At 52.3% G+C, this 24274-nt stretch overlaps 2 protein-coding genes across 2 annotated transcripts in view; both read right to left on the minus strand.

The window, feature by feature from the left end:
- Positions 1–24274, minus strand: part of COL23A1 (collagen type XXIII alpha 1 chain) — a 325129-nt gene that overhangs the window by 82317 nt on the left and 218538 nt on the right. The window lies entirely within an intron of this gene.
- On the minus strand, positions 592–1562 carry LOC116471926 (small ribosomal subunit protein uS5). Its single transcript, XM_032158818.2, has one exon. The coding sequence runs from the start codon at positions 1537–1539 to the stop codon at positions 658–660; it is 882 nt and encodes a 293-aa protein (XP_032014709.1). The 5' UTR covers positions 1540–1562; the 3' UTR covers positions 592–657.

Consider the following 24274-nt stretch of genomic DNA (forward strand, 5'->3'; position numbering starts at 1 on the left):
CTGGAAAAAGCCAACACCACAGGCTGCCGGGGTTTTAAGGCATCGCCATGGTTATTGTCCAGGCTGGTGACAGACCCCGACCAACCCAGTAACCAGAGCTGGTAAGTTGGCTTGGACACGGTGCCATTCGGTGGATGAATGAATAGGGCCCTGTCAGGAGGGGCTGGGGTGGTGGGTGGCCCCAATCTCACATTCACGGAGGGCCTCAAATGTGGACATTTATGTGCTCTACAAAGGAGCTGACAGCACCCGATACCAGACAGCCACAGTGGCCTCCAACAGTGTTTAATAAAAGCAAGAGCCGCCAGCACCATTTATCGAGTGTCAGCTTTACACTTGGCCCCAGTCTCGAGTCTATGGTATTAACTCACATATTCCCGACCTCAAACCCACGAGGAAGGCTGTTACTGTTACCTCCATTTATAGATGAAGAAACTGAGGCACAGGGAGGTTAATGGGCTTTCTGAGGCCGTACGCTGGTAGCGGGTAGAGTCACGCAGTTCAGATTGACAGCCATGTCCTTAAACGCTGCCTGGCTCTCTCTCATTAAAGAAGATACTTATTAAAGGAGAGAGGTTAAATAGTCCACGGTTTTCTTTTTTTTTTTTTTTTTTTTTTTTCACGCTTAATTCACTTTATTTTTCTTGTATAAAAACCCTATGTTGTAGCCACAGCTGGAGCCTGGGTCCGCTGCACGGAGACTCTGGTGTGGGTCTTGACGAGGTGGTCAGTGAATTCCTGATAGGGAGACTTGGTAAATACAGTCTCCTTCCAGAGGTCGGGGGTCAGGTAGCTGTAGGTCTTAGAAATGGCATCAAAGGTGGCCTTGGCGAAGTTGCCCAGGGTGGCAGTGCAGCCCCGGGCTGAGGTGTAGCAGTCATCGATACCAGCCATCATGAGCAGCTTCTTAGGCACAGGTGCGGAGACGATGCCAGTGCCCCTGGGTGCAGGGATGAGGCGTACCAGCACAGAGCCGCAGCGGCCTGTCACCTTGCAAGGGACAGTGTGGGGCTTGCCGATCTTGTTCCCCCAGTAGCCTCTGCGCACGGGGACGATGGAGAGCTTGGCCAGGATGATGGCCCCACGGATGGCGGTGGCCACCTCCTTGGAGCACTTAACACCCAGACCGACGTGACCATTGTAGTCCCCGATAGCAACAAACGCCTTGAACCTGGTGCGCTGGCCGGCACGGGTCTGCTTCTGCACTGGCATAATCTTCAAAACCTCATCCTTGAGAGAGGCCCCCAGGAAAAAGTCAATGATCTCTGATTCCTTAATGGGCAGGGAGAAGAGATAGATCTCCTCCAGGGACTTGATCTTCATGTCCTTGACCAAGCGGCCCAACTTGGTGACCGGCATCCACTCCTTATCCTCGGCCTTGCCTCCGCGAGCTCCGCGGCCTCGGCCCCGGCCCCGTCCACGGCCGCGACCCCGGCCCCGGATGCCACTGCCGAAACCTCCGCGGAAGCCACCACGGTTCCCCAACCCAGGGCCACCAGGGCCTCCGGGCCCCCCCGCTGCACCGGCGTCATCCGCCATTTGGTGTTTTTTCGGAAAAGAAGCTAGTCCACGGTTTTCATAACCTCTTCTTGGCATCTGCTATTTACTTATTATTTGAAACACCGGGAACCTCACAAAATAGAAGCTGCCCAGGATGGCTCTCAGAGGTCTGTGAATTAAATGTCTAATTACGAGGCCAATGTGGTCGGCAGCCCTGGACACCCGAGACGACTCCAGCCCCCTGCAGGCATAGCACGCCCTCCTTGTGCCATCCAAAATGCCTGCAGTTTCTGGGCTGGGTCCTCTCCCTGAGTTAGGAGCGGCTTTAGTTAAGCTTTTCCAATGGGATGAAGGAGTCCAGACCCCCGACGCATCCTGGTGACACACCAGCCGTGCTGCAGCCCCAACACACCGTGTTCCCTGGAGCTCTAAGAGCATCTCCCCAAGGGCTCGGGTTGGAGGGCTCAGGCAAGGGGGTGCCCGGCGGGCTGGGGATGGTAGGACCTGCTGACGTGCTGAGCCCGGCGGGCCACGTGCTGGGGGCTTTTACCATTTCTTCAATCCTCTGAGTAATTCTGAGATGTACAAGATTGGCCCCATTTACAGATAAAAAACCTGAGGCCCACAGGCGAAGGGACCATCCAAGGCTCAGAGCTGGTCAGGCCAGGGCGTTTGCCTGCACTGATGATGCCCTCCTAAGTTCCTCCTTTTCAGGGAAATGACCGTGGTTTTGGCACCAGAGCTAAACATGGAATGTCCCACCCAGAGGGTGCAGCAAGAAGGAAGGGAAGGGGCAGGGCACGGGAAGGGGACGAGGGCTGGTCACGGTCTCTGGATCAGATTGTCAGGGCTCTTGTAAGTGCCTCCAGTCAAGGGGCTGAGGGTGCCCAGGGAGGCAGAGCATCAACATTTTCTAGTAGAAGCACTGCCTTTTTTTTTTTTTTTTTCCACGACAAATAATCTTTTATTCATAGTCATGGTATCCTCCAGAGAAAATAAACTGATAATTGCTAATAAAAAAACAAGCACTGTATTCCTTGATCAGCTTGATTCCTTTGATTAGATTACAACAATCTTGTAGTCTCAAATTATTACGAGGTAAACAATAGGTTTTATTCACCTACTTTTTAATGCAGCATCTCTTAGCTGAACATAAAACCCAGAGAATGTATTACTGCAGAAACTGTGTTAAATTTTTTTCTTCGGAAGATGTGTGAAGAAAAGCTAGAGAGGTACTTGTTTAAGCAGTTTAAATATAATTCTACTTAGAATCCAATTGGTCTTCAAATGTTCATTCTAGCACTATAAACTTATGTTATATCCACTAATATACGTTCGCAATTCAATGATTCTTAGATATTTACTTCTAGATAGGAATCAATTAGATAGACCTAAAGGAGTTAGAAAGTATTCTGAAAAATAAAGAAACATATATGAAATACATCTGGATTTGTTACCTTCTTAATATAATGTAACCTGTCTAGAGATTTCCAGAATGAAAAACGTAAAGTTAGAATGACTTTCAGTACTTATTTTTAGGAAAAATAGACCTCTTATTCGTTTAATAAGAAAAGATGTATCCTATAAAATATTTATGATATACAGAGTTTTTATGAAGTTTCAATGATTAAAATTAAGCCTTGGCTGGATTTCATCAACTTCAGTGTGGAGCTTTGGAGACTCATTGAACAGTTCTTTCCTTACGTCACTGCCTTGCTTAGAAGTGTTTCCTACCCAGACAGAATTCCCGATGTTTTTCACTTACTGAGAGAAGTCTGTGCTTTCATGCCTTTATAAATGGAGTAAAGCATGAATACATTTTCTAGGAAGAGGGATCTTGTTTATTGGAATCAAACTATTTTAACTAGAATTATAGTAAGGAAAAATTCCAACCACAGTGATATTTAAAATGGTCTTATTCTCTCTCTTTCTTAGCTTTTATCCATCTCTTTTTGTAAGCCGTATACACTCGAACAAACCAGTAATAACGGTAAGATCTAGTTTCAATGTAGTGGACTGCAACTTCTTTGCAAAAAAAAAAAATGTTGCTTGGCATTAACAGTTTTTCTATCAGATACAAAATTCTGAGTGAGATACATCACTAGAGAGTATCCAAGTTCTTCCACTCTGGTCGGCTTGTTCTATGGAGTGAGACTGATACTACTGCTTATCTCATAGTTTTGTTATGATAGTTAATATTTATTAAAAAACTCAGACTAATGTTTGACACATAGTAAATACTAAAGACATGCTTACAGAATAAATAAATTCATTCATAAATAAGTCAATCTCTGTTCTAGTCATACCATATTAATTACAATCTATCTACATGCTAGAGTTTGTGATATTCTCTCTGCCTGGTTCCCCACCTCTCATTCTATTTATTTAAATCCTATTATTCTTCAAGGACTGTGCAGATCCCACCTTTCTAAGCCCTTCAGGACAGACAACTCTGGACTCTACTAACCTCATGTTTCTCCTTCACTCGTTTGCACTTATGCACAAATAGACTGTTTGCTTTATTTAGCCTTTACCGTTAGTTGTTAACCAGGCAAGGACATTAGAATTCCCTGGGTTGCTTTTCTACAATGTATATCCCTAGGCCAAACTCCTAGAATTGTTAGATTCAGTGAGTCCTGCCTGGCACCAAAACATGCACATTTTGAAAAGGTTCTTCAGCAAAACCAATATAAGCCACTAGTCGAGACACACTGATCAGAATTACCTTTTGTTGCAGGTATGTGGATTTTCTTTATCAACACAATCATGAACATCTTGAAGACACAGACCATGCTTTGTTTTTCTTATGTAAACATGGCCACTACTGCGTAACATTCCGCTTTCACGTTTCATTGTAAGATCTCTGAGAGTGGCGCCCAAGTTATGCCTTGCCAATGGGTTGGGGAGCGTATTAGTCAGTTCTTATGCTGCTAATAAAAACACACCTGAGACTGGGCAATTTATAAAGAAAGAGAGGGTTAATGGACTCATGTGGCTGAGGAGGCCTCATAATCATGGCAGAAGGTGAAAGGCCCATCTTACATGGTGGCAGGCAAGACAGAATGTGAGCCAAGCAAAAGAGGAAAAACCCCTTATAAAACCATGAGATCTCGATGACTACCACAAGAACAGTATGGGGAAAACCACCCCCGTGATTCAATTATCTCCCAAATGAGTCCCTCCCACAACATGTGGGAGTTATGGGAGCTACAGTTCAAGATGAGATTTGGGTGGGGACACAGCCACACCGTATCAGGGAGGGACAAAGAGAGCCACAGGTGGATCATTCAACTGTTGCCACAATTATGCTATGTCATGAATAACCACAAATCTTCAGTGATCTACCAAAAAAGGCCCCCGTGTTCATGTTTCTGGAATCAGCAGGAATAGGCTAGGCACCTGTGCTGATCCCGGCTGGGTTTTCTCACATATTTGTGGGGTCAGAAGCACTGCCTTTTGAAAGCCCCCAGCCTTCAGTGCCTTCCAGCGGAGACTTTAAAGAGAGAGGCACTGATTGGGAGTCCTTTTGATTGGCAGGTGTAAGGCACACGGCTGCCATGATGGGGAGCCAAGCCACAGGCCATTTCTCAGGCCTGGCAGAGCCCCTCCCCAGCCCCTTCAGCCCAGGCAGCTGAAGGGAGGACTGAGCAAAACCGATAGGAAGACAGGAACGCCCCTCAGCGTGCCTGAGACTGTGACCCTTCCTACCCACAGGGGCTCAGACCCATGAGAACATCTCTGAAGGGCTGAAGGGGCTGGACTAGCCAGCAGACCCGGACAGGAAGGGGAGGGGGAGGGGGACTCCAGAAAGGGGCTTTCGGCTGGGTGCGGTGGCTCACACCTGTAATTCCAGCACTTTGGGAGGCCGAGGCTGGCGGATCACCTGAGGGCAGGAGTTCGAGACCAGCCTGCCCAAATGGTGAAACCCTATCTCTAATAAAAATACGAAAAATTAGCCGGGTGTGGTGGCAGGTGCCTGTAACTTCAGCTACTCGGGAGGCTGAGGCAGGAGAATCGCTTGAATCTGGGAGGTGGAGGTTGCAGTGAGCCGAGATCGTGCCACTGCACTCTAGCCTGGGCAATACAGCAAGACTTCATCTCCAAAAAAAAAGGGGCTCTCAAGGATGGGGGTCAGGTGAACCTGAATATTTAAAGAGCCCGTACCCAGGTGAAGGGAGGTGCTGGCTACAAAGAAGCATGTTGGCGACGCTGGCAGCAGGACTGCTGGTACCCGCACCGGCAGCAGGTACAGCCATGGTGCAAGCTGTGTCGGTGCTGGGTGGCCAGCGGTGGGTGGGGGGCTGGGGACATGGCTCTTGCTACATGGACTGGTGGCCTGTGGCTTTGGGCTTGGTCAGCCCCAGATCTGTGCTAGCGCAAGTGAGCTTCGCCCCAGAGCCTGTCATCTCCTGGGATCTTGTTTCCTGTTGGAAAACAGGCTCCGGAGAGGCGCATGTAAACCAGCACACCCCAAAGATCACAAATTCCTCAACTCTCCATTCACCCCGAGCCTTAATCACTGACACATGTACTCCTCTGAACTTAACGAAGGCCAGGATTTATTGCTTTCGAGAATGAAAAGCTCTATTTTTTTTTAAACTTAAAAGGTCATTCGTGTGAGCTTTGATTTTCATGAGAATTCCTTGTAACCTGCCTGCTAAAAGCCCCACCCTACCCTACTCAGAGGTTCTAGGTGGGCAGGTGAGGCTGGGGCATGGCTGGTGGGGGTGGGCATGGCCTTTGGTAGGCACTTGCCAGGAGAAGCTGGCCATGCAACATGTGCCGTCCGCTCCCAGCCGAGCTGACCCTCGCAGGCCTCGGACAGGGAACTCTCGGGGTTCCTCGGAACCGTGGACCAGCGCCCTCCTGAGGGAAGGGAGCAGCAGCCCGGCATGGCCCAGTTTTAACTTCCACATCCCCTGGAGCTTGAGTGGGCACTGCAGTGACCGACTGTCATGGTTTGCTGGGGACTGAGGGGTTTCCCGGGGCTCTCAGTGCTGAAATCAGGTCAGTCTCAGGCAAACTGGAACTGCGGGTCACTCCAAGGGCATCTGTAAGAAGGGAGGCCTCCCCCACCCTCTCTGCCCACTGCTTCCCTGCACCCGGCCGCATGCCCCTCCATCACTGCTCAGGCCTGCCAGGCTTGCCCTGTCTTGGGGCCTCTGCACCCTCTGTCCGGGGCTCTCCCCTGCCCATCCCTGCGTGGCTGAATGCTTGCCGCCTCCTTGGGATGCCTTCCCTGACCACCAGCCTCAATTTTCAAGTGCCTGCCTCACGCATTTGTTGTCACATTTTCCTGTTTTATCTTCTTCCAGCCACTTATTTCTATGAAAACTGCCTAGCTTATTCTATGTGCTTTTCAGAGTTTACGGTTTCTCTCTTCTTGCTGGAACATCAGCTGCCTGAGGGCAGGGCTTCTGTATGCTGGCTCGCGGCTGCAGGCCCTGAGTGGGGCCACTGGTGGGGACCCCAAGGTGCTGGGTCCCCAGGCCGGAACGATGGTCGGCCTCGCTGGCACAGAGCCACCTGAATCAGGAAGAAGTGGTCATTGATGAGGCCCCTATGACTCCAGGCAGTGTGTAGCCAGGTTGTGCATAGGTAGACACAGCCCTGTGTCCCCTCACCTCATTCTCAGAGCAGGTCCCACGTGGCCCCCACGCCTGTCCCCTTGGCTGCCCAGCTCTGCAAGATGCTGAGGTCTTAGGAAGCCGTGCCAGCTATGCAGCTTGCAGACCACAGCTTCAGAGGAGCCCGAGGCCGAGAGGAAAGATTGGGGGGCCTGAGGAACTGCTCCCAGATCCTGGCCTATGAGGCTACAAGGCCCGCCCAGTTCCCATGCATCCTTGACTTGCACCCCAGGGGCCTTGGGGCGATTCATGACTTCTTTTTGACCCCCAGGGCCAGGACTGAGGCCCGGATTCTGCTAAAGAGTTTCAGCTGTTGGGCCGGGTCTGACGTGCCTGGCCCTTGTCAGCAGAGGGTGGCTCCCCGGTGTCTCACACCCTCCTTTCCCTCTAAAGCCACAGCTCCCTGCTGTGGGGGCCTTCCATGGGCCTGGAGGTCGCATGGGCCCAGAGCTGGACCCTGCCTCCCGCACACTCCAGTGGTGGGGTGTGGGCAGGCTGTGTGCTCAGCCATCGGCAGTTCTTTGTCCTTGCCCTGAGAGGGCAGCCGCAGTGCATCCAGCTGTGTTTTGGGCAGCAGGGTTTTAAAAACAGCTTTATTAAGATATGATTCACATACCATACAGTTCATCCAGTGGTTTTTGGAAGATTACACTGTATTTGTAAATTTCTAAACTATTCTGTAAAAATTGTGGTAGAATACATAGCGTGAAAGTTCCCATCTTAACCATTCTTGAGTGGACAGTTGAGCGGCGTCAAGCACAGTCACACTGTTGTGCAGCCACCAGCCAGAGCTTTTCTCATCTTGCAAAAGTGAAGTTCTCTACCCACTAAACACTACCTCTTTATCCTCTCTCCCCATGGCTACTAGCAACCACATCCTATTTTCTGCCTCTGTGAATCTGATGACTCTGGGTATCTCATACAAGTGGAGCTCAGCAGTATTTGTCCTGTGACTCTTATTTCCCTGAGCGTGGTGTCCTGAAGGTCCATCCGTGTTATAACCTGTGATGACAAGGTTGCCTTCCTTTTTTTTTTTGAGACAGAGTCTCGCTCTGTTGCCCAGGCTGGAGTGCAGTGGCGCGATCTTGGCTCACTACAAACTCTGCCTCCCGGGTTCACGCCATTCTCCTGCCTCAGCCTCCCGAGTAGCTGGGACTACAGGCGCCCACCACCATGCCCGGCTATTTTTTTTGTATTTTTAGTGGAGATGGGGTTTCACTGTGTTAGCCAGGATGGTCTCGATCTCCCAACCTCGTGATCCGCCCGCCTCGGCCTCCCAAAGCGCTGGGATTACAGGTGTGAGCCACTGCACCCGGTCCCTTTTTTTTTGAGACACAGTCTTGCTCTGTTGCCCAGGCTGGAGTGCAGTGGCGCGATCTCGGCTCACTGCAAGCTCCGTCTCCCAGGTCCATGCCATTCTCCTGCCTCAGCCTCCCGAGTAGCTGGGACTACAGGTGCCCACCACCATGCCTGGCTAATTTTTTGTATTTTTAGTAGAGATGGGGTTTCACTGTGTTAGCCAGGATGGTCTCGATCTCCCAATCTCGTGATCCGCCCGCCTCAGCCTCCCAAAGCGCTGGGATTACAGGTGTGAGCCACTGCACCCGGCCCCATAGCCTTCCTTTTTAAGGCTGAATCAGACTCTGTTGCATGGATAGACTACATTTACTCTGTCCCCCAGGCTGGAGTGCAGTGGCGCGATCTTGGCTCACTGCAGCCTCTACCTCTTAGGTTCAAGTGATTCTTCTGCCTCAGCCTCCCAAGTAGCTGAGATTACAGGTGTGCAACACCACGCCTGACTATTTTTTAATTTTTATTATTTTTTTGAGACGGAGTCTCGCTCTGTCACCCAGGCTGAAGTGCAGTGGTGTGATCTCGGCTCACTGCAACCTCCGCCTCCTGAGTTCAAGCGATTCTCCTGCCTCAGCCTCCCGAGTAGCTGGGACTATAGGCGCCCACCAGCATGCCCAGTTAATTTTCTCTATTTTTAGTAGAGATGGGATTTCACTGTATTGGCCAGGCTATTCTTGAACTCCTGACCTCATGATCTGCCTGCCTCAGCCTCCCAAAGTGCTGGGATTACAAGCGTGAGCCACCACGCCCGGCCCACACCTATTTTTTTGTATTTTAGTAGAGACAGGGTTTCGCCATATTGGTCAGGCTGGTCTTGAACTCCTGGCCTCAAGTGATCCACCTGCCTTGGTCTCCCAAAGTGCTGGTGGCGTGAGTCGCTGCATGTGGCCTCAAAAGATCATTTTCATCTGTTCCCTTGTGAACAAGAGAGGCAGAATCCCTACTGTCCCAAAGGCCATTTCCTAGAGGGGAAAGATCTGGGATTTGCGTGCTGCTTCTGTGAGTGTGGCCTGGAACAAGCCGGCTCCTGCCTCGGGGCTGCCAAACTGAGGTCCTGACCCCTCTCCAGGTCGCGTGAGGATGAGCCGAGATAACCGCAGACATTAAACTTCTCACCCCTCAGTTTCCTCTGTCTCAAAATGGGCATTTATACCCAATCCCAGGAACTGTCACTCATGTAGTCATTCCAGGGACACCCACGGGAGGCCCTGCAGGCACTAGGGATTGGGAGTTGGGTCAGCCCTGTCCCCAGGGTTCCATGCGCAGCAACACTCCCAACACAGGCACGCACCACAATGCAGCGTGGGCAGGCAGGCTGGGGACAGGCAGATAGCCCGGTGGGCTGTGCCCCCAGTGGGTCCACTCGAGGACAGGCTGTCCCTGGCAGCTCAGGGGTGCTCACGCCCTTGCAGAACCACTCTCCGTCTGCAGGGCCCTTCCTGGTGTCTGGAAACTTGGCTATTCCGGAGGGAGGCTAAGCAGGATGGGGTGGAGGATGTGGGGTGGCGTGTGGCGCTGTAGGAGTAGGGGGTCCCAGGTGGGCAAGGGCCTGGATCTGGGGCAGTAGAGGGGGTCCTGAGCCTGGGGGTAAGGGCAGCCCAGCTGTGTGTGGTCATCAGACCCAAATGGTCCTCACCAGGCTCTGCGGTCCTGGAGGGCAGGGCCCTTGCTGTCCCATCTCTGGGGCTTGGCAAACAGTGGATGCACAGGGAATGTCCGTGGTCCTGAGCTCTTGCCCTTCCCAGACCCACTTCACTGCCCACAAAGGGCCCTGTGGTAACTGATCTCCCTGCTCTGATCCCCAGTCCCCAAGGCCCCTATTCTGTGGGGACCCTGGGGACTGCATGGGGCTATTTCTCATCCATTCAGATGCTGTAGTGTGGTCAGAGAGTTCTTGGTCTCCCCAGACGCAAGCAGTCCCTTTTGTTTCTTCCCTAGGTCCTGTGCTGCTTTGAGTGGGGTTGGGCTAACCGCAGAGGGTCCTTCCTGGGGAGAGGCTAAGGGGGATCTGCTGGGAAGCTGGGAGCCCCTGCTGGGAGCGGCAGCCCCATCCTGCAGGTCTCAGGTCCTGCATCCAGTGCAAGCCTAGGCTTCTGCACTAGAGAGATGCCACCGTCACCTTGGCTGCTTCTAGAGCTCTTTGGAAGACCCTGCTCCCTGGAGTAGGGCCCTGGAACGCTGCAGGGAGCAGGGGGGTGGCTCCCACATGTGGACCTACCATGAGCCATGTCCCGTGCTGGGCTGTCCAGATATCTGCTCATCTAGTCCGTGCAGCCCTGCCAGGAGGTACCATCAACCCTCCTTTGCAGGTGAAGCAAAAGAGGCTCACAGAGAAGTGATATGTCCCAAGTCACACAGCTGGAACAGCTGATGTGTGGCAGAGCTGGGATGAAAACCCAGATGTGTTCAATTCCAAAGCACTTGCCTTTTCTTTTTTAAAGAAAAAGAAATGTGACGGCCTGGGGTCTCTCCATCTATTCAGATGCCACTGTCCAGTCAGAGATCCCTGGGCGGCCCTGGACACAAGCAGCTCCTTTCCCTCTTGAGGTCCTGTGCTGTGAGGGGTGTGGGTGGGCTGAACCCCTTTGGGGGAGCGAGGGCTGGGGTTACTCTGGAAGGTGCAGGGGGGCTTGGCCCCACCCCCTTTTCAGATTCAGTAGGGCCGGAGAATTTGCATTTTTAACAAGTTCCCACACTGTGCTGGGCTGGTCTGGTAAACACTCTGAAAACCAAGTGGCTTCCTTTTCTCTGTCTTTAAATATTATTTTCTCTTTTACGAAATATTTCCAGCATCATGTACTTTTCACTGTGCCGTGTTGTCTTTTATGCGCTCAGGATGGCTAGAGTCAAGTTGTGAGTTTGCAAAACCCAGGGAGACCCATTCTGGGTTCATCAACCGCCAGTGAGGATTTCCACTACGATGACCACGACTGCTGCTGTGTGGGGTGCGCTTACGGAGCAGTGCCCAGTGCTGTTCTGAGCCCTGTCACGTAAGTCACTCCGTTGCTTTTCACAGCCACCTCTCAGGCAGAAGCCACCACCTTCTCACTCTACCAAGGGAGGGCAAGTCACTGGCCCGGGGCCACACACATATACACACACCACAAGGCTGGGGTTCCGCCCCAGGTAGTCCGTGCCACAAGCGCGCACCCAGCCTCAGCATTCAACGAGCTGGGACAGAAGTGCCTCACCAGTTCTAATGGAAATGGGTCGAATGGCCAGAACCAAGGTTCTCTCCCCACCTGCTAATCTCTCTGACTGAGTTCCCAGGCTGTGTGAACAGCACTGCCACCTACCCGGGAGCTCGGCGGGGGTTGCGGGTGGCCCCATCACATCCACAGTTCCTGCCCACCCCTCCAGATCCGAGTGGCAGCAAAGCTGAGGTTCTACATCACTGTCTGCATGCTGGCCCTGCAACGCATTTTAGGCATATTAGCCACTAACCTCACAAGCACCTCACGAAGCAGGCACTATCACTATTCCCAGTTTTGCAGATGTGCACTGCAGCCCCAAGAGGCTCAGTGACCCACTCAAAGTCATGCAGTCACGAAGAGAAAGAACCAGATGCTGAACTTCTGTCCCCTCCAGCTCCAATACCAGCGTCTCCCCAGGCTCCAGGGTCCAGGGTCGCTGCCTCCCCACTGCCTGCCCCGTTTCCTCTCTTGCCTCCTTCCTCTCATTCCCTACCCTTCAGTCAGGGCCATCCTTCAAGGCCAGAGATTGGATCATGCCACTTCCGTTTAAAGGCATCCACAGGTTCCCCACTGTCTCTGGGACAGCGTTCCCTGGCCAAGGCCCTTCCTGGCCACACCCCCTGAGCTGTGCTACTCAAGTCTCCAACATCCTTTCTCCCTCTTTTTTTTTTTGGCCAGGAAAACTCCTACTCATCCTACAATACCCAGCTAGGACATGGACTTATGTCTTAGCCTTCCCAGCTGCTTACTCTTGGGCCAGGGTATCTACTTGCTACAGTGCTTACTTAGCACACAGTCCCATTGCCAGACCACGAGCTCCCCAAAGCAGGGCCCGCGTTGGCTTGGTCTAGGTCCTCTAAATTGCCCAGGCCCAGGCAGAATCCTGCTAAACAGGACCAAGGTGGACATTCAACAATGACCACGCAAAGAGGCTCCCAATTCCAGGGTGTCCACAGCGGCCTGTGCCTGGGTCTGATGTTTGCCGTGCACTGGGAATGGAGAGCATGTGGCCTTCTTCCCTTTTTAACTGTTGTGCCTGCACTTGTGCCTGCCCGGTCTGTCTGCTGGGGTGGGAAATGCCAGTTTATGAACCAAGGGTGAGCCGCCGTGGTCTTTCTAGCCAGGGCTGTTGGAAACCACTTGAGTGGATCTAGCCCTAGTATACAGCTCTTAACCACTCCCCAGGGAGCGCCCAAGACCCCCAGATAATAAGCTCCATGTGTGTGGGAGACAGGCCCATTTTTTTCCCAAAGATTTATGAGCCGGGGAGTATCCTCATTGACCTCCATTTCAGGAAAGACCTCTTTCTGGAACACTTGCCGAATACTCCATCAACAGTGAAGCACACGTGCTCACGGCAAGCCTGCTTGACGGCCCCATAGCCAGCATATGTTTCTTGTCTCCTACGCATTTTAGCACTGGCTCTGGGGAATGCGTGTATTTCTGAACGTCCCTAAACACAGCTCTGAGTGAAGCACTTATAATTTACCCTCCATGAAAGCCATCGCTGCTCTTTCCAAACATACTTGGAAGTAGATTCAAAGTTTATTTAGAGAGAACATTAAAAAAAAACACTGAACGAGAGTGCTTGTGGATTCTTACTCCCAGCCCCAGCTCGCTGGGACCTTGGGAATAATTCCTTCGGCTCACAGACATGACACCCTGAGAAGAAACCGTGAACATGTAAGCCCTGGCCATCTGTCCACGCAGGCATCTCTCCAGTTCGTCCTCTCTTTATTTATTCACCTGTTATTCTATCTGCTTCTCCCTCCCTCAGACCTTCTTTTTCTTTTCCCTCCACTCATGTTCCCCCACCTCATCATTCATCCATTTCTCCAGCCCTAGAAAAATGACACAATTCTTTTTATTTATTTATTGCTTTTGAGATGGAGTCTCACTCTGTCACCCAGGCTGGAGTGCAGTGGCCTGATCTTGGCTCACTGCAACCTCTGCCTCCCGGGTTCAAGCGATTCTCCTGCCTCAGCCTCCTGGGTAGCTGGGATTACAGGGTGCGCCACCACGCCTGGCTAGTTTTCATATTTTTAGCAGAGACAGGGTTTCAACATGTTTGTCAGGCTGGTCTCGAACTCCTGACTTCGTGATCTGCCCACCTTGGCCTCCCAAAGTGCTGGGATTACAGGCGTGAGCCACCACGCTGGGCCAAAAATGACTCAATTCTTATTCAGGGGTGAATAAATGACTTTATTCATCCAGACAATCAAATACCCATTTGCATATTGGTTCATCCATTCATCCATCCATTAAATTAGCAATCTTTGTTCATTTGTCTTTCTGACCAGCCATCCATCAAAGATGTACTAATAACCCACTCTGTGCAAGGCACTAGGATACCTAAGTGAGTGCATCCCAGTTCCTGCCCTTGAGTAGCTCACAATAATCTGGGAGATAAGATGCAAACGGCCAATTACAGGTGCCCTGGGTGTTGGGAAAGGGGCGCTCATGCCTGGGAACAATTCTGGGTACAGAAGGGGCTATGGAAAACACCTGTGGAAAACCTGCCCACCTCTCCCTGTCTCCCAGAACCAGTGAGGCAGCCACCTGGGGCAGAGCAGACTTCACGGCCACTCCAGGGCCTTGGAGACTTTATCTGCCAGGAATGGTCTTCTGGAACGGGCTGGTTCAGACTTCCCACTCCCTTAGTGATTCCTACAGCAGTCCTGTGGGGCCTGTGTTACCAGGTCCACTCTGCGGTGGAGGAGACTGGGGCTCAGGCGACTGGAGGGGTGAGGCGCAGCAGAGCCCACGTGCTGGAGTCTGAACACTGGCAGACAGTGCATGTGGCCCTCTGCTGCCTCTGTCCCGGGGTGGCCCTTAGGACAGCACCAACCATTGCACTACCTGCTCCCCTCTGAAGGCCTCCTCGGTGTTCAGGACCTAGGTCCGACGATTTGGGGTCAGGACTCTCCCTGCACCCCATACAGCTCAGAGCTACCTGAACAGTCCTGGCAGACAAGCTGCCCTCCTTATGTGAGAAGCTGACTGCTTAAAGGACCCCAGCAAGCCCTGCTGTGTCTCAGCACCTCCCTTTCCCAGCCTAGGGCTGAAGGACTGAGAACGAGGACCTCGCCTGCAGAGCAGGGACTGTGCGTGCCCAATTCCAGGCTCTGGATCCTGTGGAGAGTGGCATGGTCCAACCAAGAACCCTGGGGAGCTGGCAGACCCAGCCTCCCTGCCTGGGTGGGGATGGCAGGGCGGCCCCTCTGCCCTTTGGCCAAGGGTTCCTCCTCTGCCACAGCAAATGTCTGGGGCCATCCTTCCTGCCATCCACTCCCACGTGTCCCCACTGAATTTCCTGTTCCTCACCCCCCCAGTCCCTGTCCACACGCCCCACTGCGTTTTCACCTCTGGGCCTCCCTTCCCCCAGGCTCCGCTCTTTCCATCCAGCCTCTCCCTGATCCTCATCCAAGGGGCCTTTCTAACACTGGCCAGGCCAGTTTCCACTAAAGGAACCAAACCAAAGTCCACGGCCACCTTCTCAGCGCAGAGCAGCATGGTAAAGAGAGAGCCAGGTACAAATCCTGAGTCTCTCACAGGCTATTCCCATGAACTTGGGTAACTCAACGGCTCTGGGCCTTAGTTTTCCCACCTGTGAAATGGGTATATTCATGGCTTTCTTATGGAGCAGCTGTTAGCATTATGGCTGAATATAAAGTAAGGCTTTCCCTCAAAACTATGCTTCAGAAAGGAAGGAGCCATTTTGTGTTCAAGCCTTTACTGAAGTCTTTCGTTTTAGGGGGTGCATGCTCAACTAATTACTCGAAAAAAAAGATGACAATGTACTGTTTGGTGCCGACACACAACCTAAACCAACCCCAAACAACGTCAGTTCTAGATGGTTATAGAGGTAACACAAGGGGTCTCAAGGGGTCTATTAGAAAAATAAGAGGAGCCTGGCAGTTAAGGGTGGAGATTGTACAAATTCATTTTACTACTTCCAGAAGGGTAGAGAGGTCAGGAAAGGAAACACCAGCAACAATAAGAATGCTGAGAAGCAGACAATGAGGGCTACCTGCCAACGCAGAAATGGGCACGAACACAGCCAACCCCGGGAGGCTCTAGCTTTGGGGGTCCTGGATCAGACCTCAGGCTCCCCAGCCAAAGAGCACTGTCAGCTCTGGCAGCTCAAAGCCCCTTTGTCAGGCAGAAAGCCCCCCTCCAGGTGGCCAATTTCAGGTTTCAAGTGTCAGCTGGATTTTCTGCTCACTGTCCCCCATAGCCTGCTAGAAAGTTCACTGCCAAATTGATTTCCAAATTTCGTGAAACAGATTTATTCCCAGGTGAAAACTACTGTATCTGATTTCCTCTGCAGATGACCCAGCCAACATGGAAATCCACTTTGTCTGACTTTCGAATTCACCAGAGTCAGCTTCCATTGCTCAGACAACTGGACGGGGCCCCAGTTCCCACTGTGTCCCAGCCAGATGAAGAGAGTGGAGCCCCGAGTCCGTCAGCCAGCCCTAGACTCTGCACAAGCCAGGCCCCAGGCTCCCCCTGCCAGCCAGGAGGCAGATAGTCCACAGACCCCAAAAAGCGCCCATGCCTACCCACCCCCCCCAGGAACGGCCTCTGTTTCTCAGCCAGAAGTAGGGCCAAGAGAAGTCCAAAAAGGCCCCACACCCACCAGGCCCTTATGGACCCCGAGTCACACCTGTCCCCTCAAGATTCTCTCTGGGCCATCGCAGTCCACCCACACTTGGATGCAGTACGAAAGGCTCACATGTGGCCGGGCGCAGTGGCAGCCAGGCGCAGTGGCTCACGCCTGTAATCCCAGCACACTGGGAGGCCGAGGCAGGCAGATCATGAGGTCAGGAGTGCGAGACCAGCCTGGCTAACATGGAGAAACCCCATCTCTACTAAAAATACACAAATTAGCCGGGTGTGCTGGCGGGAGCCTGTAGTCCCAGCTACTCGGGAGGCTGAGGCAGGAGAATGGCGTGAACCCGGGAGGCACAGGTTGCAGTGAGCCGAGATTGCGCCACTGCACTCCAGCCTGGATGACACAGCGAGATTCTGTCTCAAAAAAAAAAAGAAGAAGAAAGAAAGGCTCGCATGGAAGCTACCAGTGGCCTGCTCCCTGGCGCCCTCATACCCTGTGACTATGGAGCCATCAGTTGAAAGATCCAGGAGGTGAAGGCCTGGGTAGCGTCCCCTGGCTGGAAGGTCCCAGGAGGGAGTGTATTCAGTGGGGAGAGGTGCTCCCTGCAGGCTTCTCCCCTGAAAAGCCTGGGCCCCTGGGACTGCTGCCCTCCCTGCAGGAGAAGGGCCTAGGGTCTCCTGCCCATTTATGAAGGCTCAACTCACACACGCACTGTAATCTGTCAGCTTTGACCTCTTTCACCTTATTTGGTGCTCAGTCCTCACAGCAATCCTGTGCAGTGTTACTGCCTGCTGACTGGGTCAAGCCGTCTGAAGCCCTCCTCTGCACACGGGTAAAGATCGAGCCATGGCTGAACGCGGTGGCCCATGCCTGTAATCCCAGTAGTTTACAGGCCGAGGTGGGAGGATGACTTGAGGCCAGGAGCTCAAGACCAACTTGGGCAACACGGTGAGACCTCGTCTCTACAAAAAAATACTATATATATATCCGGCTAAGAAGTCTGCATTCTAGCAGGATGGAAATATATATAAGGAGGTGTGCACCTGTAGTCTCAGCTACTTTGGAGGCTGAGGCAGAAGGACAGCTGGAGCTGAGGAGTTTGAGGTTGCAGTGAGCCGAGATTGCACCACTGCCCTCCAGCCTGGGTGACAGAGTGAGACTCTGTCTCAAGAAAAAAAAAAAAAAAAAAAAGATCCAGCCACCTCACCTTGGCCTGTGTGGCCCTGTGTGATCTGTCCCTTGAGACATCTCTGTTCTCATTTCAGGTCCCTCTACCCAGTGAACCACTAGGACCTCCTCTCTGCTCTTTCACCCCAGCCCCACAATCCTCCTTCAGGGCAGGGGGGCTCTGTGCCTGGGAAGCCCTGCCCACTCCCCAGCCTGGCTACTTCTTGTCACTCAGGTGTCAGCTCAATGGCACTTCATCAGAGAGGCACTCTCTGGCAGTCCTACTGAACAAGCCCCGCCTTCACTCTGTCACATCCTGTCCTGGCTCATTGAATGTTTCCATCCTGCTAGAATGCAGACTTCTTAGCCAGATAAACCTCGTCTCTCTTATTTCCCAGCGCCTGGCATATAGTAGGAACTTCATAAGTATTGGCTGAATAAATGAAATGAGAACACGAATGCCCAGTACAAAAGGAGTGACTGGCCCCAAGTTGCAAGCTGGCAGAGGCACTGCCTCCGCTGTCATGCTATGCTCCCTGCTGGAGTACTGGCTTGGAGGTGGCTCTGTGTCAAAGGAACCTCCTGGAAGGCAGAAATGACCCTTCTGGGTGTATCTGGCAGAGGCAGTTGCAGCGCCTGCAAATCAGAGGAAAGTGAGGTCATGGAAAGTGGAGGCCTTGAGGCCAAACACACCTGGGTGGGTCCCAGCTCTCCAGTCACCTGCTGCATGGCCCTGGGCAGGCCACCTACACTCCCGGAGGCTGTTTCCCCATCTGTAAACTGGGCATAACATGGCACTTGTCCTTCTGGATTGCTGTGAGGCTCACATGATGTCCTGCATAGCAGGCACCTGGCCAGGTGCCTCGAGCCCTGTAAATGGTCCCCAAGGAATCCTCGGCCCTCGGGGCAGGGTGCGGAGCAGGGTGAGGCTCTGAGGACAGAGGCAGCCACCGACAGGAGGGTGGGGCAGGAGTAAACACCACAAGGCGCCTTGGTTTGGACACATGTGCCTGGCTTCTGGGTTACAGGCAGGGCTGGGCCATGTGCAGAGTTTTTCATCTTTTAATCCCAGCTGTTATCAGCTGCTAGGAAATAGCCAAGCCCAGTCTCCTAGCTGGCACAGCCTTCCTCTGAATTCCACAAAGAGAACAAAGAGTTCCGAAATAGTGACACAGCTGTCCTGAACGGCAGCCCGGGCAGTCAGCCGGCAGGGCCAGGCCAGGAGGAAGGCACGCAAAAGCCAAGCAAAGCCACTTGGCTAGAGGGTGGGCACAGCTGCGGGAGGCTGCTGGAGGCCTGGCTGACTAGCCAGCCAGGGACCATCCCAGGCTCTGGGGCTGCTGGGAGACAGGGGTCACCTTCTTTCTGAGCTGGGCCTGATGCTGTGTACTCAGGAGGCTTCTGGCGGTGTGAAGTTCCTACTCTGGGACTACCCCAGGGTGCAAAGTGAGTGGCGTGGCTAGATCTCTGCTGGTGACAATCCCAGACACCAAAGCTACCTCCCTTTCCAGAGCTTGGAGTGGTCGTTTGCAGCTTTTGGTCACCCTCTCCACAACTGGACGCTTTCCACAGCGCAAGCCCCACCTTCCAGCACTCACTGCACATTTCCCTGCTGTCTTGGCTGCTAGGATGCAGGTGTGATTTACGGTCCATCTATCAGAGGTGTCTCAGTGAGATTCGGATTCGGCATCATTGGGTGGGGACAGAGCATGACCCTGAGCCAGCAGCTGGGAGGCAGCTTCCAGATCTGGTAGGAGAGCTTGGGAACCATTCCTGGAAGCGCTGTCCTTTGAGGTCTCTGGACCCCTGAATAACCTCCCACTACCCCTTTTTCTTTTGGCTTAAACTGGCTGGAGTGGATTCTGCCGTCTACAACTATAAATCCTGACAAACTCCTTAATGACTCCCTGGCAGGGCTTCAAACTCCGCTGCCTACAGGGATACACAGGTTACACAGACACAAGAAACAGACTCGTTTAGCTAAAATCACAAGGCAGCCCACTTGGTCTATGTTTGATTTTAACAGAGATGTGGTTCAAAGTCGCCTTTATTAGAAAAAAAGCATGCAAGCCCCATGGTAAACGGTGATTGACGCTCAACTTCCAGGCCAGAGAGACACTAGGAATAGGCGACTGTGGTGCCCTGGAGACGGGATATCCCATCTAGAGGGAGCGGCTCCTAGATAGTTCACACTGACCGTTTCCAGATCCTTCCATTTTTCAAGAGAAGGCAGACATTGGGATTTTGATGTGAAATCTCTTATTTTTCATTTTTGACTCATGTTTTTTTTGTTTTGTTTTTTTTTTGAGACGGAGTCTCACTCTGTTGCACAGGCTGGAGAGCAGTGGCCGGATCTTGGCTCACTGCAACCTCCGCCCTCTGAGTTCAAGCGATTCTCTTGTCTCAGCCTCCAGAGTCGCTGGGATTACAGGCGCCTGTCACCGCGCCCGGCTAGTTTTTGTGTTTTTAATAGAGACGGGGTTTCGCCATCTTAGCCAGGCTGGGCTTGAACTCCTGACCTCATGATCCACCCACCTCGGCCTCCCAAAGTGCTGGCATTACAGGCGTGAGCCACCGCGCCCGGTTGACTCATGTTTTAAAAACACCACGCAGGCAAAAAAAGCCCTGGAAGGCCAGCACCTTCTAAGTCTGGGTTTGGCCTGTGGCTGCCTTTGTGGCCATGGCCTTCAGGGTTAAGTTCCAGCTCTTGATGATGGCACTTAGGGCCCTTGGCATGAATCCAGCGTCCTCCCTCACCCTCCCTGCATGCAGGGACCCGCAGTTCTTATCTCTGTCCCTTATCCAGGCTGCCTCCCCACCCAGCCACGTCCTTTCGTGTCCTCACTCCTCTGCCTGGCAACATGCCCGTGCGGCCTGGTCCCAGTGATCAAGCCCTTTGTGAAATGCATCCCCTGCCTCCTGGACCCAGGCTTCAGTCTCGAGGCGCCCACAGGCCCCTGTACACCCTTCCATCCTGGCGCTCCTCATCCTGGGTGGTGACCATCAGGGCCTCTGCCCCCAGCCCAGGGTTGGGAGGACGTCCATCTGCGGAACAAGCCTGGCCTGTGGCTGGCCCCCTGAGGAAGTGGGCTGCTCCCGGGGTCTCGAGAGCATCCTTCCTGGTAGAACAGGGTGTGGGGGTGAGTTTAGGGAACCCGGCACGGGTAAGGCTGATCCACCCTGCTTCTTCCTGTCTCAGTGATATGAGGTCCCCAGACCTGGACAGGGCCTGTGAGGCAGCCAAAGGGCAGCTGGACTCACTGTCCAGTGCGTGAGCCCCTGGTCAGTCCCCCTTCCAGATCTTGGAAATGCCTGTGCACCTTCGGGGAGAGGTTTCCCTTTCTCCTTAAGGGAGTAGCTGGGGAGGTTGTGGCCAAGTTCCTTGTCCTCCACCCCATGCCCTAGGGATGTCCGGGCCCTCAGGCTGTGGGCTAAGGGTGCCCTGGGTCTTCTCTGCCCTCCACTGCAGACTTGCCTCCCTCCTGCCCTCTGGAGTGCGGCTGTGATGCACTTCAGTTTCCCAGAGCCTAAGCAGCCTTACCTCACATTTATTAAACTCCCACTGTGTGCCTGGCACAGTGCTGGGTGTGTCCACATCAGCAAGAAAACCCACAACAATCCTCTGTGATCAGTCTCATGACATACCCAAAGCACACGCCTGAATCGAGCCCACGCCGCTGAAGGCAATCCTGCCCTTTTGCCAAAAGAAATGATTTCTGTTTGTGGGGCAGGAAGGGAGCCACCAGGAGGCACCGGCCAACCTCTTCGTGCCTCTGGCTCCCCAAAAGAAATGAGCTCATGGGAACAAGTCCACATTAGCATTTCAAAGAGGACCATAACTCGGTGATTACTGCTTGCACATGTGAGGGCTTCCTGCTGGGAGCGTTACCTAGCGGCACCCATGGTTTGATTTCCCCAAGTTGTGTGTTCTCTTACACATGGGAAATCTCAAGGGAGAGACACTTCCCAAGAAAATTACCTACATGGGTCTTGTCACCTCCCTGCCATCTGCACTTAAAGACCACAATATGAAGCCCCACTAGATGACACGAACCAAGCGACTGGTGTAGTCTGGGTATTTTCACATATGTTGTCTCACGTGTTTCTGCCAAGTCTTAGGAGGTGGGAATATTATTAGTAATTTTACAGGTAAGATGACAGGGCCCAAAGAGGTGGCTTTCTTAGTGTCACACACTTAGTGGGTAATGAGGTGAGATACTCAGATCCAGGCAGCTGACCACATAGCCTGTGCCTCCCCCACATCCCAGACTTGGATGGGGCTGAGCACGTTCCGACATTCTGTTCAAGGCCCGAACGGTTTCCTCCATAGGTGGAGACCACAGGCATCCCTAAGGGCAGCCCTAAGGCTAGGGAGCCTGGCAAGTGGGAAGTCTCGGAGCGGCTCAGGGCCACCGACCGAACACAGTAACGGGAAGTTGAGGAGGGCCTGCCCTGGTGCGTCAACCGAGGGGGTGTGTCCAGCAGCAATGTTTCCTAATTAAAATGAAAGGTGGGATTTCACAGGAACGCTACATTTTAAACCCTTTAGCCACTCAGATCTTTGAAGGGAAATGATGTGTTCATAATAATTTTGAAGTAGATAACATAATTTACAAATCACAAGTGTGTTCTGTGATTTAAAGTGATGGAAGGGCTTTCTGTTATCTCATGGTCACCAGAAATTTCAAGAGGCATAATTGAATTTTAATCCAATCCCATAGGAAGAGTGGTCCCCCCTGTGCAGGGAGAAGGAATAAGGAAGACAAAAAGATGTCAGCTGCTTAGATCACATGACTTCCTGCTTATTTCATGAGCTGAATATGCAGCGCCTGGGCATGTACCAGATATTCCTTCTTGAAACTGAGCCAGGGCAGGTGGCCTGGTCCATGTGTATCTGGAGACCCTTGTGCTAGAATATGCCAGTCCTTCCAGCCATATAGAGACTGCAGTTTCAGTATCTCCCTATAGAGAGGAGAGATCAAAAAGGAGTTTCCGCCTTGCCTGCTTTCAGCGTAGACGGACAAATCAAGGAGGAAGATCTGCAGCAAGCTCCTAGGTCTAGGAACTACCATTTGGACACTGTGATCACTGGCGAAGTTCTTGCAAAATGCCAGTTTGCTCACTATCTTTGAGCTATCATTGATCTGCCATCTCTTTGCAAAGAATTCCAAAGGATTTGGGATAAGCAAATAGCCTTGCTGTATCGCCAGCTTTTAGGTGGCTATGTTTGGTGTCTGTTTCTGAGGTTCATTTTGCCTTATCCAAGTGGCAGGTTAATGGGGACGAAGAAGCCCTCTTTAGCATGAGTGGAATAAGCCAGGTGCCCTAGGGAAGCCTAGAGTTTTGGGGCTCTGAGGAGGGTGAGGTGAAGTCAGAACCTGGCACAGGCTGGCACACACACTAGGTGTTCAATAACATCTAAAAGAATTCAGATGTTTCTCAAAAAGCTAAACACAGAGTTACCATATGACCCAGCAATTCCACTGCTAGGTACATACCCCAAATAACTGAACACAAGTGTTCAAACAAGTACTTGTACTTGTACATTCGTTCCTAGCAGCATTACTTACAATAGCCAAAAGGCAGAAACAACCCAGATGGCCATCACCTGATGAATGCGTAAACAAAACACGGTCTATCCATACAATGGAATATTATTCAGCCATAAAAAGAATGAAGTACAGATACATGCTATGACATGGATAAACCCTGAAAGCATTGTGCTAAGTGAATGAAGCCAGGCATAGAAGGCCTGAGAGTGTGTGATTCCATTTATATGAAAGGTGCAGAATACGTCAATCAGAGACAGCACAGACTGGTGGTTGCCACGCAGAGGCCGGGGAGAGCCACTGCTTAGTGGGGAGGAGTATCCTTTTGGGTGCTGAAATGCTTTGGAACTAGATACAGGTGATGGTGGTGTGACACTGTGAATGTACTCAACCCCACTGAAATGTTCCATTAAACTGGTTAATTTTATGTGATGTGAATTTCACTTCAATAATTTTAAAAAAGAATCCAGCTAATAGTTCATCTTCCTTTTGGCAGAGCAATCTGTTTCATCTTAGACTTAACGGTGCTTTTAAAAACAAAAATTAAAAGGAGGGAAAACTGGCTCTCCTAAGAGAGTAGAAGGAAAAAAAAAAAAAGGTAAAGCTGAAACAAGTGCAGCTTTCGTGCAGCTGGTTTTCCAAGGCCTCTCTGCTATACCGAGGCGTGGTTTGCACTTGCAAAGAATAAATACACTTTTCCCGCAGAGCCAGCGAGCTGCTCAGAGCGGCAGAAACAGGAATCACGCAGATCTCTCCCTGGCCCCTATTGGAATTCGATTTCCCACGGGAGGGAGGCCTGCAGAGGACATCAGCGAATGTGCAGCATGGAAGTAGCACGTGTGGGCTGTGACACATTGTGCCAGGCCGGCCCTGCTCATCTGAGAGGGGTCTGAGTGTGGGGCCATCCACCCCACAGCCTGCGTGCACTCGCTGGAGCGCAGAGCCCCGTGTGCGAGGGCGAGGAGAGCACGCGTGTTCCTGTCCCGGTGACCCCCAGCCAGACCCCGGGAAGGAGCAGAGGTTCCCATGGGAGTTGGAGCGTTTTGTAAACCAACAGCTTCCACCCACCTTTCCACTCCGGAGGCAGGCTCTAATGGAACAGTCCAGACGTCACCTCTCCTTAGTTTTAAAATTGTTTCCATAAATTGGAGTGAATTCAAACACATGAGACCCTTCCAGAAACTGGGCCGACTGCCAGGCTCTCCACACATCCAGAGTGGGTGGAAAGACAGAGAGAGGGAGTGGGGTGCGGTGTTATGGAGCGCA

This window comes from Hylobates moloch, unplaced genomic scaffold (genome assembly GCF_009828535.3).
Source record: "Hylobates moloch isolate HMO894 unplaced genomic scaffold, HMol_V3 SCAFFOLD_6, whole genome shotgun sequence".
Taxonomy (NCBI): Eukaryota; Metazoa; Chordata; class Mammalia; order Primates; family Hylobatidae; genus Hylobates; species Hylobates moloch.

Excerpts from the sequence above, each read along its gene's own strand:
- LOC116471926 (XM_032158818.2), bottom strand. The coding sequence starts at position 1,539 with ATGGCGGATGACGCCGGTGCAGCGGGGGGGCCCGGAGGCCCTGGTGGC.